Here is a 23,820-nt window from a genome sequence, read left to right on the forward strand (position 1 = left end):
TGGAAGGTAAAAGCCACTCATGTCCATCGTTCCCTCCAGCAACTCCCCTGCCCAACTTTTCCCTGAAGCCATTCCTGCTCCCATGCCTTGGGCCCTTCCCCACTCTTATCCCATTTTAGCCATCTGGGATCCCCTCAATAATTTTTCCAAATGCAAAATTGCTATCCTGATTCTCCAATAGCAAGCAAGTCAACACAATTTAGCTCAAAATTGCTCATTGTCCTCCATCAATACAAGTCTTTTCTGTACCAGTTTTCATCAGTGGACATAAAACACACTTTCTGCACATAACACAGATTTTAGGTACTCCTCTGCACACTCTCATGTGAGTAAGTGTGTACAACTAAGATGTAGACATATATAAATGACAATGAAGCACTTGACTAAATAGTATACTCCCATAATCTTTGTTATATAGGATTTTTGGTGCTGCTCAGCAAAAAAATCAGGGCCCTCTAGTGAGGGGTTTATTAGTGTGCTAAAATGTGTTACTAGATGTGGCTAAAAAACACCCATTCTTTCCACATTGTAATAATATCCTCACTATGCATGTGGAAAGGCAGTACAGCAGAATGAAAATGATGTAGAATTTGGAGTCATACTCCCATGTGAATTTCACTTCTGCCACTTACTAACTGTGTGACCTTTGGCAAGATACTTCACCTTTCTGAGCCTCATTTTCCCCATCTGAGAAATGGGAATTATTATATAATAGAATTTTATTATCCGTTGTAAGAATCAAATGATATCATTAATACATGTGAAGTGCCTGACACACAGTAGGTTATCAATACATGTTTTCTTCCTACCTCTACTTTTTTTAAAATATGTTTTTATTGATTTCAGAGAGAGGGAGAGGGAGGGAGAGATAGAAACATCAATAATGAGAGAGAATCAGCTATCAGCTACCTCCTGCACACCCCTACTGGGGATTGAGCCCAGAACCCAGGCATGTGCCCTGACAGAATCAACTGTGACCTCCTGGTTCATGGGTCGACACTCAACCACCGAGCCACACAGGCAGGGCCTTACTTCTACTTTTGAAGACAGTGTGGTATAGAGTGGAAAGTGCTACTAGTACAATGGGAAGAGTGTAGTTTTGTACTAAGACGTGGAGTCAAATTCTAATTCTGTCATTTGGTTACCTTGGGTGACCTCAACAAGTTTCTTAACTGGAGCCTCAGTTTCTTCTCTAAGATGCAGCATATAATACTTATGTCCTAGGTATAAGGTACCTGGCCCACAGTAGATCTCAATGTTATCTACTAATATTATGGCTATAAAAAATTCTTCTTAATTTCACAGATAGCAAACTTCTGTTCTAAAGCCACTCTCTGAAACTGTCTTTTCTTTGTATGAAAGTTTCTTTTTAAAAATCCCCTGTTTTCTAATGGTTGTATACCCACTTGAGCTGGCTGAGGTTTACTTGCATTTACAAGTGATGTTATATTATTTGAAAGCTTGTTGCAGCATCATATTTAACTTTTTGTTTTGTTTTCTTTGTTCTCTCATTGCACACTCTCATCATTTTCTTCTTGGTATCTGTAGAGCAGCTGCCTAGAGTGAAAATTTATTGTCATCCCTTCTCCATACATTCTCTGCACCTATTTTGTCGAGCTGTGTAGCACAGCTTTGCTTAGATGCCAGGACACTAGTTGTCCTAGATGGTGGCTTGCCATTTATTTAATAGTAAGAAGCCAGATGTGATGTCTCATTTCTTGCAGAGGTCTGTCTCTGTACCTCTGCAGAAACTATATGTGACTGCAAACTTAAATCAGCCACAGTGGTGCCCTGCTGTTACTTCTGCGTGATATTGCTCTGTTCATCATTAGTATCAGTTCATCATTAGATAGTGCACTGCTCAGGACAGCTTTCTGTTCAGTATTGCTGATACAAATGTTTGGCAGGGCTAGCCATTGTGGTAGGATTTGAGAAATTCAAAAAGGATCCTGGCCCAAATATATCTCCCTCGCTGTTCACAGTGCCTGAAATGTATACAAGAAACATTTCACTTGAACTTTGTTTCTTTAGTATAGGGCAATGTTGAAGTGCAAATGCCACTCTCCAGAGGCAAGGTACTGAGTCACTCACTATTCAGCTATTAATACTTACAGTCAGAACTGCATTAGAATCCTAATTTGATTACAAGCTATATGATCTTAGGTAACTTGCTAATGCTCTCTAATCCCCTCTTCTGAAATTTGTGATAATGACCAATGGTTGTGAGAATCAACTGAGATGATGCATGTAAAGCACACAATAAATGCTCAATGAGCAGTAGCTGTTCTTAGCCTTAGGTACAGAAGGATCCTGAGGGAATACATCTAGGACCAGTAAATTTGGTTTGAGGGCCAGGAATCAGGTGAGGTCTGTCTGGTACTGGGAAACTGCTCAAAGCAAAGACCCTGGTGGGTTGGTGATACAGCCAGGAAATAGCATGGAAACTCTGGGGACCTGGGGTAGGAAGAGTTGGGTGGGAGGAAGAGGGAGGACCAAAACAAAGACAAACAATACTTACATGAACTTTCCAACAAGAAAAGTATAGTACTATTCAGGATGTGATGCTTTGTGAGGTAGTAATCTCTGATACCAGGAGTGTTCAAGCAGAGGTTTGGTGCTGGCTACCAATCTCTGGGGAAAGCCAGAGAGTTACCCAGACAAATCTCCATAGAATGGAAGGACATTGACAGAGTCTGGTTCTTAGCTTTGTAAGCTTTGAACTTTGATTGGTAGTATAACCAGAGACTGGGATCCTGGAGACTGACTCACAGTTAAGTAAATTCACAAAATACCAATATATAAGCCAGAATACTAATTGATTAATTTATAATGAGAAGTATAACTTCCAAGTCGACCAGATACTAGTGTTTGCCCATCAGTACATTATCTCCCTGTAGGCATATTTACATGAGGAGCTAAATACTAATAATACTAAATACTAAAGTTGCTTGGTGAGGATGAACTTGTAGCAAGGGGAGTTCATGGGGTAATTTTTATGGTTAATAGTCTGACACCTCCATCTCCACAATTGGGAAAGACCTCCAGAATAGTACTGAGGATATTAGCTTCCTCACTAGTCTCTCTGTGTCCTGTCTTGTCCTTAATATAATCCAGATGATCTATTTAGTCCTAAATCTGATCATATTCATTTGTTCCACATACTTTAATATAAATTCATAACTTTAAACTCATCATTACAAAAAGTTTAAAATATGGAGAAAATTTCAAAAATAATACATTGAGCACTTATATACCCATCATCTGGATTTAATAATAATAATTATTTTGCCACATTTACTTTATGTGTGTGTGTACACGTGCGTTCACACGTGCTAGAATGTGTTTGTATGTGTATTGAGTTCACACTCTCTTTTTTTTTTTAGTTCACACTCTTTAACATAGTTTTCTACACTTTTCATATTCTGGCATAATCTACTTGACCAGTGTTACTTTCCTTGGCCCCCCCTTTGCAACTTATATGCCCGCCATACCTAACTATTGAATGTTAGTTCCCTGGATGTTTCCTGTTGTTCTTATGTAATATACTATTGCCTATGCTTCAATATCTTTACTCTCTTTGCTTGATTAACTTTATTTGTTCTAAAAGACTCAGCCACACCCATGTTGCTTTAGCATCCTATGTTTTCTCCAGTCATAACATTTATGACATTGTACATTATTATCTGTTTACCTCTCTGACTTTCCTACTAAACTGTGAACTCATTGAGGGCAGGGACTGTTTCTTTTGTCTCTGTATGCCCATACCTCTCCAGTGTCAGGTGTTCAATAATCATAAAATCCAACTGCCTACCAGAGAGTTCTACCTAGTTACATCATAGATACCTGAAAATCAATTTGTCTACACTGGACTCATCTCCCCCTCCTATCCACTCTATAAATTTAAAACTTTCTTCCTGATTAATCAAGTGTCATCCAGTCTTCCAAACCAAAGCTTAAGAGACATCCCTAACTCTTATTTCTCTTTTATAATCCAAACAAGTCCTATTGATTCTACATCCAAAATACATTCCCAATTTATATATATATATATATATCTTCATTCCCACTACCTATATATCCAGGCCACCTTCATCCCTTACCTGGAGCACTGCCAACAACCTTCTATCTGGACTCCCTGTTTCTACTCTTTTCCCCTCCAATCTATTGTACACAGAGAAGCCATAATGATCTCTAAAATTCAAATCTAATTATACATTACTCCCCTTTTAAATCCTGGTTATATTACTGCTTGCTTTTGGATCAAGTTCAAACTTCCTAGCTTTACCCAAAGGACTCTCAAGAACTGACCCCCGTGGACCTCTACAACTTTATCTCTTGTGCTCTGGGTTGTATCCAACCATATTGTTTATAGAGCCTGTAGTGCTTGTTGCTACCCAACATTTTCAGTTTCATTCCTCAGTACTTTTCCTTGTATTGTTCTATGCCTAAAAAGGCTAACCTTCTCAAACTCAGCACAGGTATAACCTCCTCTGGAAAGCTTTTCCTTACTTTCCAGTGGGTTAGGTTCCTCTTCTCTTTTATTACCCACTATTGCCCTATGCATACCTCTAACAGAGCACTTACACTATATATATATATATATATATATATATATATATATATATATAGCACTCTATACTGCAATCACAAGTTTGCTTGTTGGTTTCATCAAAGTTAATTCATTAACTTTTTAAAATTTCTTTATTGACTAAGGTATTACATATGTGTCCTTATCCCCCCATTACCCCCCATCACCCCCACTCATGCCCTCACCCTGTTGTCTATGTCCATTGGTTAGGCTTATATGCATGCATACAAGTCCTGTGGTTGATCTCTCCCCCTTACCCTCACCCTCCCCTACCAGCCCTCTGAGGTTTGATGGTCTGATCCATGTTTATTGCACACCTACTGTATACAGGCCATGGGCTAAGCATTGGGGTGAAAAAATAAGACATGAATCTTCATTAACTTTTTGAAAAGAGAATTCATGTCTTATTTTTTTTACCCCAATGCTTAGCCCATGACCGGTATAGAGTAGATGTGCAATAAATATTTATTTTAAAAAAGAAAGAATGAATGTCAACAAATGTCTCCCCAAAATTCGTTTTTGTAGGTACTTTCAAAAAATATTTCTTTTCTTTTGAACACATTGTTTCTTCAAAGTACAATATAGTTGATTGTCATACAGGTAATATTGATTGAATTTTGAGAGCTCTTCACTAACAAATTTAGACAATTTCTGGAATTGTACCATTTCTGAGAGGTGGCTGATCCTACCATTTTCTTTTCCCCTCGTTATTTTTTATCTTAGAGATTAACATCATTAATAGATATGGGTGCCATGCTATTGGCCCCCTATACCTATCCCTGTGATCTCTAAAGTCCATTTCAATTCCTAGGGTTCATGCCCATTTATTTGGATTCTAGGTGCTATTTGATTATGATATTAACTTTCCACTAGGTTTTTCTCAAGCTATAAAAGTATGAAGTGCAAATTGTCACATGCTTAATTTGGGGGAATAATATTGATTAAGTAAATGTTGGGCCAAGACTGAGGGGAGTGATTGATCAGGAATTTAACAAATGTTGGGCTGGATAAAGTAAATTATATTTCTTTGGACTGAAAAAGTTACTAAAGCTGAACATTCTAAACATAATTGTATCTGATTATTACCTCAAAGTAACAACTTTAAGATTATTTTAAAAGTATTGTGTCCCTGAACCTGCTTAAAAATAGTATTTAACAAATATAATTTTTACATTCTGCTTAGTACTGTCTCAAGTGCTTTACACTTGTAAACTCATTTAATCATCTGAACAACTCTAAGAGGTAGGTACTATCATTATCCCCATTTTACAGATGATGAAGACACTGAGGCACAGAAAAATAATTTCCCCAAATGTAGTAAATGCCATGAATTGTACAGATATATCCATTTGGATAAACCTGGTTTGTGGAAGACAGTCTTAGTTGACATGTGTGAAAACGAAATTCTTTTTTTGAAGACTAAGATTACTTTTAGAAGGGGTCTCTAATGCAGTATATTTCGCATGGGGTAAGGGTAAGAGGGAAATACACAGGTATGACGCTTGTTTGGAGCAGAATGAATATATATATATATATATATATATATATATATATATATATATATATATACTTTTCCTGCCTCTCCCTTCCTCTTGAGATTCAATAAAGGGCCTGCCCACAGCACCACCCACCTACCCAAATTCTCTTGGCTAGAACTCAGAACCTTCGGATCTGTGCTTTTTAGAAGTACTTTCACATTCTGGCACCTTAAGCCTGAAAAGCTTTTTAGGCAAATGTTAGGATGAAAAATGTGTTATTGAAATTCAAAACAAACTCGAATGCTACCAAAGAGCTTTCTTTATGTTCGCAGATTCTAGCTCCTCACCTGTCCATTTTTTTTTTTTTTTCTAAAACCACGCGACACACCTGGCTACACAGCCTTAGGTCCTACTTCGTCCATCCTGTTACCCTTTTAAGAGGCGGATCCCGCAGTGTCCTTTCCTCCCTCCCAGCCACCTCTACCCCCAGTCGGCTGGGCGGAGCTTCATGCCAAAGCCCCAGAGCCCTACGCGGCCGCAGCAAAAGCGGCGACGAGCTGCTTCTGCGGCAACGTCTACCCCGAGGATTCGTGCCTCTGGGCTCAACCGGAGCTCGCCGTCGGCGCCAGTGTCTCCCCGCCCCCTCCCCACCTGGCGCGCACCTGGTCAAGGCCAAGGTCTTGCCGCCAGCGAGGAGGGCGCGTGTCACAGGCCCTAGGGAACCGCAGAACGCGCGCGCCATGGGGCCACCGCCCGGGGCCGGGGTCTCCTACCGCGGGAGCTGCGGCTTTTCCCGGTTGCTGGCGTGGTGCTTCCTGCTGGCCCTGAGTCCGCAAGCCCCCGGCTCCCGGGGAGCCGAAGCTGTGTGGACCGCGTACCTCAACGTGTCCTGGCGGGTTCCGCACACCGGAGTGAACCGCACCGTGTGGGAGCTGAGCGAGGAGGGCGTGTACGGCCAGGATTCGCCGCTCCTGCCAGTGGCTGGGGTCCTGGTACCGCCCGACGGGCCAGGGGCGCTCAATGCCTGTAACCCGCACACGAATTTCACGGTGCCCACGGTCCCGGGGGACTGGGGACGCACCGTTCAAGTCTCTTGGTTGGCCCTCATCCAGCGCGGAGGGGGCTGCACCTTCGCAGACAAGATCCATCTGGCTTATGAGAGAGGGGCGTCTGGAGCCGTCATCTTTAACTTCCCAGGGACCCGCAATGAGGTCATCCCCATGTCTCACCCGGGTGAGTGTGGCTACTAAATTGTGCCTTTTCAAACCCCTTCCAAGGCCAGTTTCTCGTATTTTCCTCGATACTCTCCTATTTCTTTGCTCCGAAAGAAAACCAGTGCCTGTTCTGTTCCCACCGAAAGAAACTGGGGCCTCTTCTCTGGGAGATTTACCCTGCGTTGGGGGTTGGGCAGAAAAAACCTTTAGAATTTGTCTCTCCGGTAGAAAAGGGTAAGACAAACAGAATGCGGAGGCTGGCAACTGGAGGAGTGTTGGGACTTTTTGTGTCGCCTTTACCTGGTGTTTCACAAGGGTGCCTTGCATCGGATTAATTGGTGGTGGGCATTGGCTTTGAAATGACTTGGGAGAAGACTTCCTGAAAATCCCTTCCTCACTCTTTTCCTGTTGAACAACCTCAGGCCTGCAGCAGATTTTCCCCTCGCCTCTCCCTGTTTTTCTCTTCATGTTTCCTAGTATCAGGTACAAAGATTGTGTTACTGTGCCCTGTTAACCTCATTGCAGTTTTGGTGGCAACTTTGCTTTGCTCTTGGGCTCTTCTCTGCCCAGGGGTCTCAGGGCCCAAGTGTTTGTTGGTATCAGTGCTTTCCTTTGCCTTTGAAAAGTGGCAAAAGAGGTGGTTAATGTTATTGAAAAAAGTAGAGGTTTATGCATAAGGATAGCAAAAGCCTAGACTTTGGGAAAAGTAGTCAAAGTGGGTCTTTAATTTCTGGAGATGATGTGGGTTACAATTTTTCCCTCTGTAGTTATCCTTCCAGAAACCTTTTCCTTAATTGTAATTAGATATCCATTATATATATATATATAGTGATCTTAGCCCAAAATTTTTGGAAGAAAAAGGAAGAGACATAACAGCAATATATCATAGTTGTTGAGAGCTGGGCCTCAAGTCAGGCCTTGGAATTCTGGTTCCATTGCTTACTAGTTCTGTGACCTTGGACAACTTATTTGAAGTCTTTGAGTCTGATTTCCCTCATCAATTAAATCGGAAAGAACTAAGAACTACTCCCATAGGTTTGCTTAAGGATGAAATGAAATAAGGCCTATAAAGACACATCATCTTTCTCAGTCAAGTTTAGCTAATATGATTAGCTTTTTAGGAGACACTGGAGAAATTTATTTATTTAAGTACTTACAGGGATTTTTGTGTGTGTTTTTCCCCTAAAACATTGTGTCTAGCACTGCCTAGAGAGCACTTGAATTACTTGAATTGAGTGCCTGGGTGGCTTAATGGAAAGAAGACTGAATTGGAACTCAGGAGATTTAGCCTCTTCTTTGCCTCTACCAGCTTTATAACCTTGTACTAGTTACTTAGTCAAATGATAGTACAGAGGTAGGAGTTGGAAGCCAAGTTGGCAGAGTGCGCTGAGACAAAAGTGAACTAGATGAACTCTTAATATTCCTTCCTGTGATTCCTTCCTGCTGTGATTCTTAGATTTTTATATTGATTAAAGGAGCAACTGTATCTCTCTTGGTTGATAATCCATTGATTAGAATGAAATTACTCTTTTTCTCTTTTTTCCCCTTGTACTTTTTTATTGTTGACACTATTTCAGTTGTACCCCATTTTCCCCCTCTACCCAGCCCCTGCCCACCTTGGTCTTCACATTGAATTTATTGGGGTGACATTGGTTAATAAAATTATAAAGGTTTCAAGTGTACAGTTCTATAATACATTATCTATATAATGTATTGTGTGTTCATCACCTGAAGTCAAGTCTCCTTCATCACCATTTATCCCCCCTTTACCCTCTTCTACCACCCCTACCCCCTTTTCCCTCTGATAATCCACCATAATGTTGTCTGTCTGTATTTTGTGGGTGTTTTTTTGTTTGTTTGTTTGTGTTTTGTTTTGTTTTTTACTTCCTTCTTAAAAGCTAATAAAAATGAAGAATAAGAACTTGGTAAATTTTAAAGTCCTTACATTTTAATTGGCTACTTAAATGCAAGGGTTTGACTTTGTCTCCTCCAAATGAGATTTGCTTGCATAAATTATTTGGAATTGAAGGGTAGTCTTTAATTAAAGAGTTTCTACTTAAACTATTTTCATCCTGATAGTTTTAGGGGTAATAAAATTAATTTTGTTGCACTCCCACTGTGTGCCTGGCACTCTGCATACACCTTGGTTTCTGAAGTGTTGAGTTTTGGATAGGAGACTGCCTTGATGGCAGAGAAAGGGTGGAGGACAAAAAGAAGTAGCCGTGGGGGAAATGTGGACAAGAAATGGCAATGTGAGCCCAGCTGGTGTTGCTCAGTGGTTGAGCGTCAACCTATATACCAGGAGGTCAAGGTTGGATTCCTGGTCAGGGCATATGCCTGCAATGCTCGATCCCCAGTGTGGGGTGTGCAGGAGGCAACCGATCTATGATTTTCTCTCATCATTGATGTTTCTATCTCTCTCCCTCACCCTTCCTCTCTGAAATCAATAAAAATATATTTTTAAAAAAGAATGTGAATCAAATTCTGGATTTACCATACAATAGCTTTGTGTCCTTGGTCAGATTATTTAACTTTACTGAGTCTCAGTTTCCCCATCCATAAGATGGCAATAATATTTACATTGCTGTGATTATTAATGAAACATGTGTAAATTACCTAGCAGATAATAAGCATTCAATTAAAGTTAATTATGATAATAAGTTGATGCTAACAAGATGTAAAAAATTAACATACAAATATATGATTATGCAACTGTTAGTTTGAAGACACGAAAATACTGTTTTCATGGCTGTTTTGCTTCAGAATACTATATAGAAATAAAGCCCTAAATATTGATCACTTAATTAAATTACATTCATAAAGGTATTTTAATACTTTAAAAATGACCTATGTTGAATCATAGTGGCAGAGAGGTAGGACTGAGGTTTGTTTAAGTGTTGATTATTTCAATATGTATTGCTATGAATTGCACAAGGGTCACCAAATGTGGAAAAGCCAGTGTTGTCTTCTTTGTTCACAAAATCTCTCTTCACCCACTCTCACAGGGGACTATCCACACTCTTACCTATTACAAACCTATGACCATGAAGACCCATTTGTTCCAAGACAACAGAACTAATTGGTTTAGTTCTGGTTTAGAACTGTTTTTAGAATAGTTGCTTTAAAACTGTTGTTTACCAGAGAGAAATTCCACTATGTAAGAGAAATTGATTAGAAAAATGAGGCTGTTTTTATGTATACTGACATTTTACAGAAGATAAGCTGTAGCTTTGCATCAACCCATGCAGCTTATTTCTGTATAGTATTATTTGGGTTGCAAAGTATTCAGAAAATCCTGATTCACACAGATAATTATAAATGATATACATTTATTGACAGTTTGTCTTGCTATCTCTGAATATTTTCCAGTTAAATTGACCCAGAAACCTGGAAGAAATTAAGAGAACATTTTGTTTTCAAAGTTTAATTGCTATTCATATGTCTTAACTATGAAAATAAGATAAGCAGCAGCCCAAACTTAGACTAAGCACCAATGCCTTCTAAAATGTAGGATTGTCACAATGAGACAAGGTACACATGTTTGTTGTTATTGTGCAGCTAATTGTTCCGCTTTCACCATGCAGATGGGTCTGAACTTTGTATGCTGTCTAATTTAGCACATCCTACAGGTTCAATTGGTGTAGATACTTGCTTGTACAATTTTCCTTGAATCAACATGTGCAGGCATAAGTTTATTGAAAGACTTGTGTAGAGCTACAACCTTCATAACCCATAACACATTTACAAGAACTTTAAACATATTCAAAGGTATGGCAGGAGAAGCATTATTTCTGAGCACTGTAAGAAAGTGAATGAACTAAGTAGTTTAGTTAATTACTGGGTGAAAAACAGTTGCTTCTACTAGTATATATTGTTGGAAGACAGTAGAGCATATGAAGAGGTTGGCTCTGTCAATTACTATTCTTAAAATCTTAGACCATTATTTTACTTCTCTACGTCTCAGTTTTCTCCTATGTAAGATGGGCATAATAATAAACTTGCCTTATAAAGTTGCTGTGATTAAATGAGATAATACAGATGAAGTGTTTAAGGCAGTTCTTGGCATATAGGAAATTGCTATAATTTTTTTTATCACAGTTAACATAGTTAAATGTATTTAGAAAATGAAAATAGAATATTATGTTTGTAGTACACAATTTGAAAATGAATGGCCGAGAGTACTTCAAAGTCTACATTACCTGAAATCCTAAATTTAACTCTTTTTTGTTGTTGTTGTCAATCCTCACCCAAGGATTTTTTTCCATAGAGAGAGTGGGGGGGGGGGGGGAGAGAAAAACATCAATGGGAGAGAGATGATGTGAGAGAGACACATCTATTGGCAATTGGTGTGGGGCGGGGAGCCTGCAACAGAGGTATGTGCCCTTGACAGGAACTGAACCCTGACCCTTCACTCTGTGGCTGACACTCTAACCACTGAGCAAACTAGCCAGGGCCTAAATTTAACTCTAGAAATAGGGTGAGTAGACTGAATTCCTTCCAAGAAAATGATCTTTTGACCCACCTGTGTTTTTCATTGTTTTCTCAAATAACTGCTTCTCCTTCAATCTCCTACCCATCTTTTTTTCTATTCACAAAGACTTTGAGATAGTATTTTATGCTGATTTATCACTACCCAATCCCTTCTCAACCACTTGATATTTAGTTTTCTGGTTTTTTTACTAGGATGTTGACTTTGAAAAGAACCTTTTTCAGTAGAGTGAGAGGTTCAAAAGAGGATGAGAGGGGATTGAGTGTGATAATTTACCAAAGTAAAGTACCATTCCTAAATCTGTTTCCACATACATCCTTTTTGATATCTCTGCAGTATTGTATTGATACTATTGACTACTCCTTTGAAATCCTCTCCCAAGCAATCTCTGGCTTTTCATGCCTCTCATTTGTTTCATTTTATTATTTTACTAGTGGCCTGGTGCACGGATTCGTGCACATTGAAAGGAAATTAATTAGAAGAAAGATTTGTGCAGTAATTATGTTACTGCAAAAAATTACATGTCAAAATAGTATATATAATATCATAATAAATAAAAGAACAAGAGGCATCACGACCAAAATGACCAAACGACTGGTCACCAGAAGGTGCATGGAGCACCTCTCGGCCATAACGACCTAACAACCAGTCGCTATGATGTCCACTGTGGCCAGCGAACCGGCCTGATCAAGGGGTGGGGCCATCGGCCAACCTCGTGGCCCCTCCCCCCTGCCAGCCTGCCCCTGATCAGACCCTCCCACCCCAATCAAGAGCTGGGCTTGCAAAAAGAAAAAGAAAAAAAAGAGCGGGGCCTGCTGGCCAAACATCCTCCCCCTTCCCCCGACCCCTCCCCCGCCAGCTGTGCCCCCATCAGCCCGCCCCACCACAATAGGCCCGCAGGCCCTCCCCCTGGCCTCCCCACCTCTGATCACACCCTCCACCCCAATAGGGGGTGGAGCTGGTCAGCCAACCTCCTGCAGCAGGCCACACCCCCGATGGGCCCCCACAATCCTGATCAGCCCACAGCCCCTCCTCCTGGCCAGCCCCACCCCTGATTGCCACCCTACCTCAATAGGGGGCAGGGCTGGCCCACCAAACTCCTGAAGCCCCTCCCCCAGGCCAGCCATGCCCCCAATGGGCCCCCACCATCCTGATTGACCCACAGCCCCTCCCCCCCAGCTCGTCCCACCCATGATCACCCTCCCACCCCAATAGGGGGTGGGGCTGGCTGGCCAATCTCCTGCAGCCCCTCCCCCCACCCAACCCCACCCCAGATCGACCCCCCACCCCGGCGGCCAACAACCCATGGCCCCTCCCCCAGGCCGCTGGCCCCCAATCGGCATATCCCACCCACCCCATTTGGGGGTAAGGCCAGCCAACCCACCACCCACAGCCCCTCCCCATGGCCAACCCCACCCCCAGTCGGCCCCCCAAACCCAATCGGGGGCAGGGCCCACCAGCCAATCGCCTGTGGTCCCTTCCCCCAGCCAGCCCGGCCCTGATCAGGGGCCCTGATCCAGGCAGGCCGGCCAGCCAACCTCCCGCCATCTCCTCCTTCCAACAGGCCCAGCCCCAATGCGCCCTGATTGGGGCCGGGCCGGCCAGATCCCACCCATGCACAAATTCGTGCGCTGGGCCTCTAGTCTATATACATAAAAGCCTAAGTGACCAAATGACTGAATGACCGGTTGACCAGTCACTATGACACTCACCAGGGGGACAGATGCTCAATGCACAGGATCAGGCTCCCTCCTGTCTGGACCAGGCCTGTGGGGATCAGGCTGAAACCAGCTATCTGACATTCCCTGAGGGGTCCTGGATTGCGAGAGGGCACAGGCCAGGCCGAGGGACCCCACCGGTGCACGAATCCTTGCACCAGGCCTCTAGTAGTATTATAAAATTAAAACACATGTGCAATTGGCACCAGTGAGAGCTTTATATGTATCACACATGTGTGAGTCAATGTTTATTTTTAAATTGCCAGTGCGCGGCATATGTACCACCAATCGGACGGTTGGATGGATGTTTGGTCAGTCACTTAGCCATATATATATATACACACATACACTGAGTGGCCAGATTATTATGATCTCTGAACGCATAATAATCTGGCCACTCAGTATATATCCTATATAATAAAAGGCTAATATGCAAATTGTCCCCTTGACCAGGAGTTCGACCAGCAGGCAGGCCAGCCAACCACCCATGTCCCCTCCCCCTGGCCAGGCTGGCCGGACCCCCACCCATGCATGAATTCATGCACCAGGCCTCTAAGATATATATACACACACACACACACACACACACACACATACACACACACACACACACATATACATATACACACACATATATATACATACACACACACACACACTGAGTGGCCAGATTATTATGCATTCAGAGATCATAGTAATCTGGCCACTCAGTGTAGATTAACTCATTCATTTAACACCTCTCTTCCTTGCATTCAAAACTAGGCCCTCAACATTCCCCTTCCAATAAATAAGTGCCACACCAGTTGATTCTATCACTTTAAATTTTTTAACATATGGTCCCTTCTCTTTTGCAACTGGTACTGTTGTGCTTTCAGTTCCTATGTCTTCTCATGGGAACAAATACTTAGTCTCCTAATTTAACAGGTCTCCCTGCCTTCAGTGGTTACTTCCCTCCAGTTCTACATTGCCACTGGACCACACCTTTCATCACATATATGCCATTGCTCAAAAGCTCATTACTTATAAAGTTTGGACTACATTTCCCAGAAGAATCTTAATGTAATCCCAACCTACTTTTAAAGTTTTATATACCTCTTCTCTCATGTTGATCCCTGCATGTTCTCTCTTCTTTCCATTGTCATTCCTTTGCCTGTATTTCTGCTTTTGCCTACATATTCTTTTCTTCCCAGCTCTGCTGGTCAAAACTTACTCATCCTTCAAAACCCAACACAAATGCCTCCTTATCTTTGAAGTATTTCTCAATTCCTTCTCTTCCTCTTCCCACCACAGCCCACATCAAAACCAAAATAATCTCTTTTCTGTTCTCCCTTAGTACTCCATCTCTTATAGTAATTTCTGCATTTTGTTTATATATGTCAATATCATATCCTACTAGATCATAATCATTTTAATATTTTATTAATTTTCATATTTCCCACTGAAATATTTGTACTGTAAGTGCTCTGGTAATGTGGGTGGAGTTGCCTTAAATACCCAAGAATGCCAGAGGGTCATAAGATTCATTAGAAAAGTATCTAATGGAAGGGGATTGAAATTCAATTCATTAAGCATTTATCAAGTGTATATTGTATGCTAGGTACTGTGCTTCTTGTCTGAATATCCAAAAAAATTAATGTAAAGTAGGAGAAATAAGAATATACAAATATTTCAAGAATGAGTTTCCTAATTTTTATGGCGATCACCATCATGGGCCAGTTTATGGGTTTCAAATGGCAAAATGACCTAGGTAACAAAGAAATGGTGACAATGAGTTTTTTACATTGAACTTTTCCTATTTTATTTTGGAAGTTTTAAAATTTTGATTTACACCAGCATTCAATTTATGTCTCCAATTAAAATGCTTCCATTGAACATGTTGATGAATATGGAATTCTATTACATAAAAATCTTAAATAAATACATAGTTTGGTGAGCAAATTGTTTTTCTAAGCATATAAAAAAACTTTTATTCCCCCGACCAAGTCCCTGTAAAAATATCTGTTATATTGTATAGGATACTATATTTAATCTCTGTTCCCAGGCTTATGGAGGAAATAGTGGAAAGTACCAAAGACATTTTCTAAGTTATTTCCTATTATAAAATTAATCATGCTTCTTGCAGTAAACTTAGAAAATACAAAAAAGTTTAAAAATAAAAATAAAAACTATGTATAATTCCACAGAGGTAGTACCATTAATATTCCTTCCTGTGTCTTTTTCCATGTCTAGGTATAGTTTTGTGTCCTACTTTTATCTTAATGATTATTTATTTCATAAGTATTAATGTAGTATTAAGAAAATAGGTATAATTTGAAATGCATAGATATAACCATTTTATCATTTAGAAGTGTTTTTGTTGTCATTTTCTTCTTGTGTTCTGCAAACATATTATTTAAAGAATTATATACTATATATACAGTTTTATATGCTGCTTGTTATTGTAAGCATTTCCCCATGTAATTAAAAATAGAAAGAGGGTTCTCTTATGAGTTGAAGGTGGTAGTCTTTGACTAGGGGCAGTTTGAACATCTCTTCCAAAAAGTAACAGGGAGCACAGGAATGTTGACAGGTAGTGGTGTGAATTAGAACATTTAAAACAAAAATATGCACCACAGAGTTTTACATAAAAACATACTTACTAGCCATAAATTTGATGTGGTCTAATTCTAACCCATATGCATTGCCTATTGTGGCCTCGGTCTTTTGAAAGTTTTGATTACCACAGTACTTTAGTTCCTTTTCTCCCATGAAATTCCTACAGTTTACAAATGAGGTTTGCACCCAGTTTCTGTTTTGCTCGATTAAGTAGCACCTCATTGACTAAAATGGCTTTTCTTTTTCATGATGGTCACTGAACTGTAAACTATTGTTGGGGTTTTCCCCAAAGGGTACTTGATAGGGTACCACAGGCATTGCTTAGCCATGAATACTTTTTTGTATATGTAAACTTAATTGAAGCATAAATACATACCAGAAAAGTACAGAAATCATTAGTGCATAGCTCAGTGAATTTTCACAAAGTGAACACACCTGTGTAACCAGCATCTCAATCAAGAAATAGAACAGTACTAGAATCCCAGACTACCACACACAAGATGAAGCATTTTTGAAGCAGCACAATTGTCAACTTTGCCTCCGGAGGGAATGATATCTTGCAACATGTGGTAGGAGCCTAGTCACCCACAGAAACAGTCTCCTTCACTGCATTGAAGCTAGTTAACTATCGCGATTCTCAGCTCCATACTACAGGGAATTATTTCTAACCATAGAGTACTTGCACTTTCTATGTGCTTACTAAGCAAGTTCAGAGTTGCCACATTTTGATGTTAACACCCACTTTGAAGCCCTTTGGGCAAAGCAGAGCACAAAGGCTCTTTGTTACTAATTCATTTCCTGTTCTGTCTTTTTCTTTATTGGCTCTATGTATGTCTTTCTATTATAGTGGTGTGTAGTTAATTACTGCTTTAATTTATCCGTAGGCTTATTACAAAATTGATTTCTTTCAAAAAGAAAATTTGGTGATTCATTCCTAACTTGATGGGGGCTGTTAGATTCACAACCTAGTTGTGATTTACTTGGTTTTAATGCTTGAATGCTCAAGTTAGATATACATCAGTGATTTTCAAAATCCTATCTAACCCTATTTATTTTTATCTTTTTTGAAAGACAATGGTACTAGAACTCACTTGTTGATGTGTATGTATATGTTTTTCTCAAGATATTAATCACTATCATTTCAGATAACATGTTGAAGTAGCTTAGTTAAATGCTGCCTGCAACTAAAAAGTCTTAATTTTTAAAAAGAAAATACCCCAAAATGTTACCCTTGATTATTTCTGGTTGGCAGAATTATGGATGATTGTTTTTCCCTGATTTTTTTTTTTTTGTATTTTCTGAACTTTCTATAATGAATAACATTTATACTTATAATTAGAAAAACCAGTTATTTAATAAAATACTCCTGTTGTGTTAATAAATATTAAAGAAAGCATTAATAATGTGACTATAGCAACACTAGGAACAAAGCATCCTATCTAATAAAAGAGTAATATGCAAATTAACCATCACTCCACGACAAAATGGCGGCGCCCATAGACACAAGATGGCGGCACCCAGTCCTCTCAGGCCCGCCAAAGTCCCCCAGTCCCAGGGAGGGCTCCCACTGAGAGCAGGCAGCATGCGTCCCAGGCTGTTGGCCTGGGAGGCTCCCCTGTACCCCCGGCTGATCTGCTCCCAGCCGCGGCCCTGGCCATTGGCCTGCGAGGCGGCGGCTGTCCCCCACCCCCACGTGATCTGCTCCCAGCCGTGACCCCCCCTTCGCCCCCATGTGATCTGTTCCCAGCCGAGACCTAGGCAGTGGCCTGGGAGAAGGCGCACACCCCCAGGTGTGATCTCACAGCCCCCACCCGGGCAGTGGCCTGGAAGGCTGCGTGCACCCCAGGCACAATCTGCTTCCAGCCACAACCTGGGCAGTGGCCTGGGAGGCCGTGCGCACCTCCCCCCCCCCCCCCCGCCACCCCCGCATGATCTGCTCCCAGCCAGCCAGGAACTGGGCAGTGGCCTGGGAGGATATATTCTTAGGAATATATCCTAAGAAACCCAAAGCACCAATCAGAAAGAATGTATGCACCCCTATGTTCATAGAAGCACAATTTACAATAGATAAGATCTGGAAACAGCCCAAGTGCCCATCAGTAGATGAGTGGATAAAAAAGCTGTGGCACATTTATACCATGGAATACTAAGCATCAGTAAAAAAGAAGAATCTCTTACTCTTTGAGACAGCATGGAGGGACCTGGAGAATATCATGCTAAGTGAAATAAGTCAGTCAGAGAAAGACAAGTATCGCATGATCTCACTCTATGTGGAATCTAAGTAACAAAATAAACTGATGAATGGAAGCATGGAACAGAGCGTGGAATCTCAGAGGGAAGGCGTGGGAGGGTGGGTGGGTAGGTGGGAGGTAATCAACCAAAGGCCTTGTATGCATAACTCATGGACACAGACAATGGGAGTGGGCTGCAGGGAGTCAATGTGGGGGAAAAATGGACATATATAATACTTTCAACAATAAAGAATTATTTTAAAAAATGATAGGCCCATGAAATATAGTTTATTACAGCTGACCCTTGAACAACATAGGTTTGTACTGTGCAGGTCCTCCACTTATACATGGATTTTTTTCAATAAATATACAGTTAATCAAAACAAAAATGAGGAACCATTTTAGAATGGCTATAATCAACAAATCAACAAGTGACAAATGCTGGAGAGGATGTGGAGGAAAAGGAACCCTCTTGTACTGCTGGTGGGAATGCAGACTGATGTAGCCACTGTGGAAAACAGTATGGAGTTTCCTAAAGAAATTATAAATGAAATTTCCATTTGACCCAGTAATCCCACTTTTAGGAATAATAGTATATCCCAAGAAAACAGAAACACCAATCAGAAAGGATATATGCACCCCTATGTTCATAGCAGCACAATTTACAATAGCTAAGATTTGGAAACAGCCTAATTGCCCATCAGCAGATGCGTGGATTAGGAAACTGTGGTATATCTACACAACAGAATACTACGCTACTGTAAAAAAGAAGGAATTCTTACCATTTGCAACAGCATGGATGGAACTGGAGAGCATTATGCTAAGTGAAAAAAGCCAGTCAGAGAAAGATAAATATCACTTGATCTCAGTCATTTATGGTACATAATAAACAACATAAACTGATGAACAGAAATAGAACCAGAGGAAGCATTGAACAGACTGTCCAACCTATGAGGGAAGGCGAGGGATGAAGGGGTAAGAGATCAACCAAAGGACTTGTATGCATGCGTATGAACATAACCAGTGGACACAGACAGTAGGGGGGTGAAGGCATGTGCTGGGTGGTGAGAGTGGCCAGGGAGAGGTCAATGGGGGAAAAATAAGACTCATGTAATACTTTAAACAATAAAAATTTTAAATAAATAAATAAATAAATAAATAAATAAATAAATATACAGTTGACTCTCCACATCCCTGGTTTGCACCTCAACCATGATAGAAAACAATATTTTGGATCTGTAGTTGGGAGTCTGTGGATGGTGAGGGCTGACTATATGCATTGTTCTATGTCATTTCACATAAGGGACTTGAGCATACCCATTTTATATAAGGGTTGTCCTAAAACCAATCCCCAGCAGATACCAAGGGACAAGTATAGTTAAGTTTGGGGAGAGGCAAATTTTATATATTAATTTTCAACTGTATGGGGTCAGAACTCTTAACCCCCCTCACCCGTTGTTTAAGAGTCAACTGTAGGAGACATAAAATGGTGGCTGAATAGGCAAACATGTCCCAAACCTTATCCCAGAGCAGATAGAAGGGCATCTAAATTGAATATCATCCACCCGGAATTGGTGAAGTCGACACAGCTGGTGAGACAATTCACAGCCAGGAAGGGCAGAGGACACCTGAAGAACAGTAGGATCAGGGATCTGGGCTGGAAAGAGTTGCGACACCTCCAAGCCCAGAGGGTCAGAAGGAAGCTGCACAGCACCAAGTCCGAGTCCCCTGAGGACAGGAGTAACAACTGACTGTGGAAAGGAAATCCACAGGGCTGCTGGCAGCAGGGAATTCTAGATCTAAGTCCACAGCCACGAGAGGCTGAACCCAGAGGGGCAGCCTGAAGGAAATACCCAAGCTGCATGGTTCCGGGGGGGAGAGAAACTCAAAGTGGCACGGTTGTTTCCCCTCTTTTGGGTCTTTGCTTTTATTCACTAAACCCGGTTCATAGGACCTTTCAAATACAAACAATCACCTGCGGCTGAGGTGCAGGTGGAGGTGAGGACTTGTGGAGTCTGGGGAGAGACCGTGGAGAAGAGCAGGTCGGGGAGAGGCGACCAGGAGTCCAGCAATGGGACATTCCTGACACTCTGGACCTAAGCAGCCATTTTCTCCTGCAGAGTTAGCCCCTCCCAGCAGTCTCCAGACAACCAATACAGCCACACCCAGACTACACCCTGAGTGGAACAAAGGTCACAAAAAATCTGAATAGCTCCTAAGAGCCTTCAGGGACTGGGTTGAAGAGAGGCCAGAAAGCAATTACGGCAACCTCCCTAACTGTAGCACTGTCAGAAACAGCTGCTTGAGAGATTAAGATTGACAGTGGGCAGACAAGCTAAGTGGGCAGATTGGTCCGGCCTGCTGGCAGTCAAGGTAGTAGAGATAGACACAGAGGAGCCATGGATTGCTTGGAACTTCAACAGGGTGATGACTACCTAATAGGAAACTGAGAAATGGCAGACAGTACAGAAGAGTGGGAATTTAAACGAGATCCTATGGGGCATTAAATTGGCTGAAACGAATGACACTTCACTTTTCTATTTTTATTTTATTTATCTTTTATTTAAATTTTTTTCCTCTTTATTTTCTTTTTTTGTTTGTTTATTTTTTTTCCATTATTTTTTCTTCACTCTATTTTTTTAATGTTATTTTATTTCATCTTATTTTTTTCCTTCTCTTTCTTTTCTTCTTATCCACTCATCCTCTTTCTACCTCCTCCGAGGTCCTCCCCATATTCATTCAATTCCTTAACCTTACTTTCTGTATATACGCTCAGCCTCTACAGATTCTGCCCGCACCCTCTTTTCTGGGTGTTTGTTGTTTTCATTTTTTAATTTATCTGTTTGTTCTGTGGTGTGTTCTTCCCATATATATATTTCTTTTCTTTATCTTCCTTTTTCTTCTTTTTCTTTTCTCTCTTAACACTTTTTCTTTCCTTGATATCATTTTTGCTCTCTTTTCTCTCCCCTAATTCTCTTTTCTCTGGTGGTCACTTATATTGGGGTTATTGGTGTCGTGAGTACATTCCTGTTTTGTTCCCTTTGTGTCATGTCTTATTGAGTTGTATTTTGTGCTGTTTGGTCAACATGATAGAGAGCGAGCCACATAACCAGACACCTTGAGAGGAGACTCCATCCACGAATGGGACAATAATACTCAAGACCCAACTACACCAAGAGAACCCAAATAACTCAACTAGGGGGCATCCCTAGATTACCCAGCCCAGAAGACCTGAGAGATTGCACCACTGGTTCCCACAAAACATCTACTCTATAAGACAAACTCAAAAAATCTGTGTGGCATAGCAGTTTGATCTAATATGTAGAAACAATCACAAAGGAACAGCAAAAATGGGGAGACATTCAAAAGAAAAAGAGGAATCACCAGAAAAGGAAATAAATGAAATGGAGGTGAGCAATTGTCAGAGAAAGAATTCAGAGCAATGGTCATAAGGACACTGAAAAGGATGGAAGACAAATTCAACATGTGTAAAAATCAAGAGGAAATAAAGAATGACATAACCACAATAAAGAACACAATGGAAAGTTTCAACAATAGACTAGAAGAAGCTGAGTGAGCAGGGAGTAAGTAGCCCAGGATAAACAATGATGTGGTATTTTTCTTCTAGGGAGCTCATATTTTCAGGGTCTATTGCATTCCTCCAGAAAACATTAATAAATAGCAACAACAAATGTTGAATTTGGTTCCTAGAAATCTTGCTACCCTCAAACAAAAACTATGACAATAGAAAACTTTAGCAAGCAGGCTGTGTGGGGCGACCAGGCCAGTAGGAGGGTTAGTGAGGGACAACCAAATGACAACAAGCAGGCTGTGTGGGGCGACCAGACTGGAAGGGGGGCCGTGAGGGATGACCAGGCCAGCAGAGGGGGGCAGTTGGAGGTGACCAGGCTGGCAGAGGGGGCAGTAAGAGGTGACCAGGCTGGCGGGGGGGGGCAGTTAGGTGCAACTAGGCTGGCATGGGGGGCAGTTGGGGGGGATTAGGCTGGCAAGGGGGGCAGTGAGTGGCAACTAGGCCAGCAGGGGGGGCAGTTGGGGGTGACCAGGCCAGCAGAGGGGGGCAGTTGGGTGTGACCAGGCCAGCAGGGGGGCAGTAAGGAGTGACCAGGCAGCGGTGGGGGGCAGTTAGGAGCAACCAGGCTGGCAGGGAGGGGGCAGTTGGGGGCAACCTGGCCGGCAGCGGGGGGGCAGTTAGGGGCGACCAGGCTGGCAGGCAGGTGAGTGATTAGGAGACAGTGGTACAGGATTGTGAGAGGGATGTCTTACTGCCTGCTGTCGGACATCCCCCGAGGGGTCCCGGATTGGAGAGGGTGCAGGCTGGGCTGAGGCAACCCCCCTCTTTGCACAAATTTTGTACACTGGGCCTCTAGTTAATTAAATAACATTCATACTACAGTTTTTTGTGACTTTGAAATAGCCTATCTTATTACTTTCCTTAGTATCAGCACAAATTTAAAGTTGTATGGACACTCAAACTGTTCCAGCTACCTTAAGACTTCCCTTTTATGACCTCTTCATAAGTGGCCAAAATACTAGTCTCCTATTGAACAAAAATAACTGGATTCTAAATTGAGTTTGGGATTGAAATGGCATCTGTTCTAGCTCCTAAATGTAAGTGAGAAACTTAGGTATAATCAAGCTCCATTTGGAGAGGGAGTTTGCCACCATTAGTAGTTCTGCTCTGGCAGTATGGTAATTTCAATGGGATCAGCACTGTGGCAGTGTGCATTGCACTAAACCCAAGGTATACAGAGTAGGATTAGTGTTCAACTTTTTATCTGTATTTATGTGACATGTCCTTGCTGTAGGCAGACATGTCCTGTCAAGATATGCCATCTTTGAATGTAGAAAAGAGGTGTACCTTAGACTCTAGTCACCACAATTATCTTTAAGGATGAATTTGTTTTCAGATTGAATTGATTCAGATTATCACTAAACATAGCATACTTAAAATTGCATTCATCAAACATTTATTTGACATGTGTTACATTCCAGGCACTCTGCTAGATGTTGTAGATACAGTGATGAAAGACCCAGCCCCTAACTTGAAGGAGTTAATAGATATAGTGAAACTCAAGTAAACCAGATAACCTCAAGTGAAGTCTGCACTAGACAGTGTAAAAACTGAATATCTAACCCAGATGGGTCAGGATCTTATAAAAAGAGGTTGAAATGGATATTTTAAGGGCCTTTAGCAAGGGAATAATGTGAACATTTTTCCTTTTATTATTTTTATTTATTTTCTTTTTAATTGAATTTATCAGGGTGATATTGGTTAATAAAATTATTTAGGTTTCAAGTGTAGAATTTTATAATAGGTCACCTGTATATTGTATTATGTGTTCACTATCACAAGTCAAGTCTCTTTCTATCACCATTTATCCCCCCATTACTCACTTCCATATCCCCCTCAGGTAATCACCATAATGTTGTCTGTGTCATGAGTTTGTTTATATGTTTGTTTTGTTTAATCCCTTCACTTTTTTTTA

General features: G+C 41.2%; 1 protein-coding gene across 3 annotated transcripts in view; it reads left to right on the plus strand.

Moving 5' to 3' along the window:
* RNF128 (ring finger protein 128) overlaps window positions 1–23,820 on the plus strand; it is a gene marked incomplete at its 5' end in the record, with an annotated part of 118,796 nt that overhangs the window by 39,119 nt on the left and 55,857 nt on the right. For 2 of the 3 annotated variants that reach the window (XM_079765832.1, XM_079765834.1), the window contains one exon: window positions 6,590–7,299. The exons of the other annotated variant lie outside the window; for it this stretch is intronic. In XM_079765832.1, coding sequence (XP_079621958.1) covers window positions 6,807–7,299 — 493 coding nt within the window. Of the gene's footprint in view, window positions 1–6,589; window positions 7,300–23,820 lie in introns of those variants that run through there. 3 annotated transcript variants of the gene reach the window in all.

The sequence above is a fragment of the Cnephaeus nilssonii genome (genome assembly GCF_951640355.1).
Source record: "Cnephaeus nilssonii genome assembly, chromosome: X".
NCBI lineage: Eukaryota > Metazoa > Chordata > Mammalia > Chiroptera > Vespertilionidae > Cnephaeus > Cnephaeus nilssonii.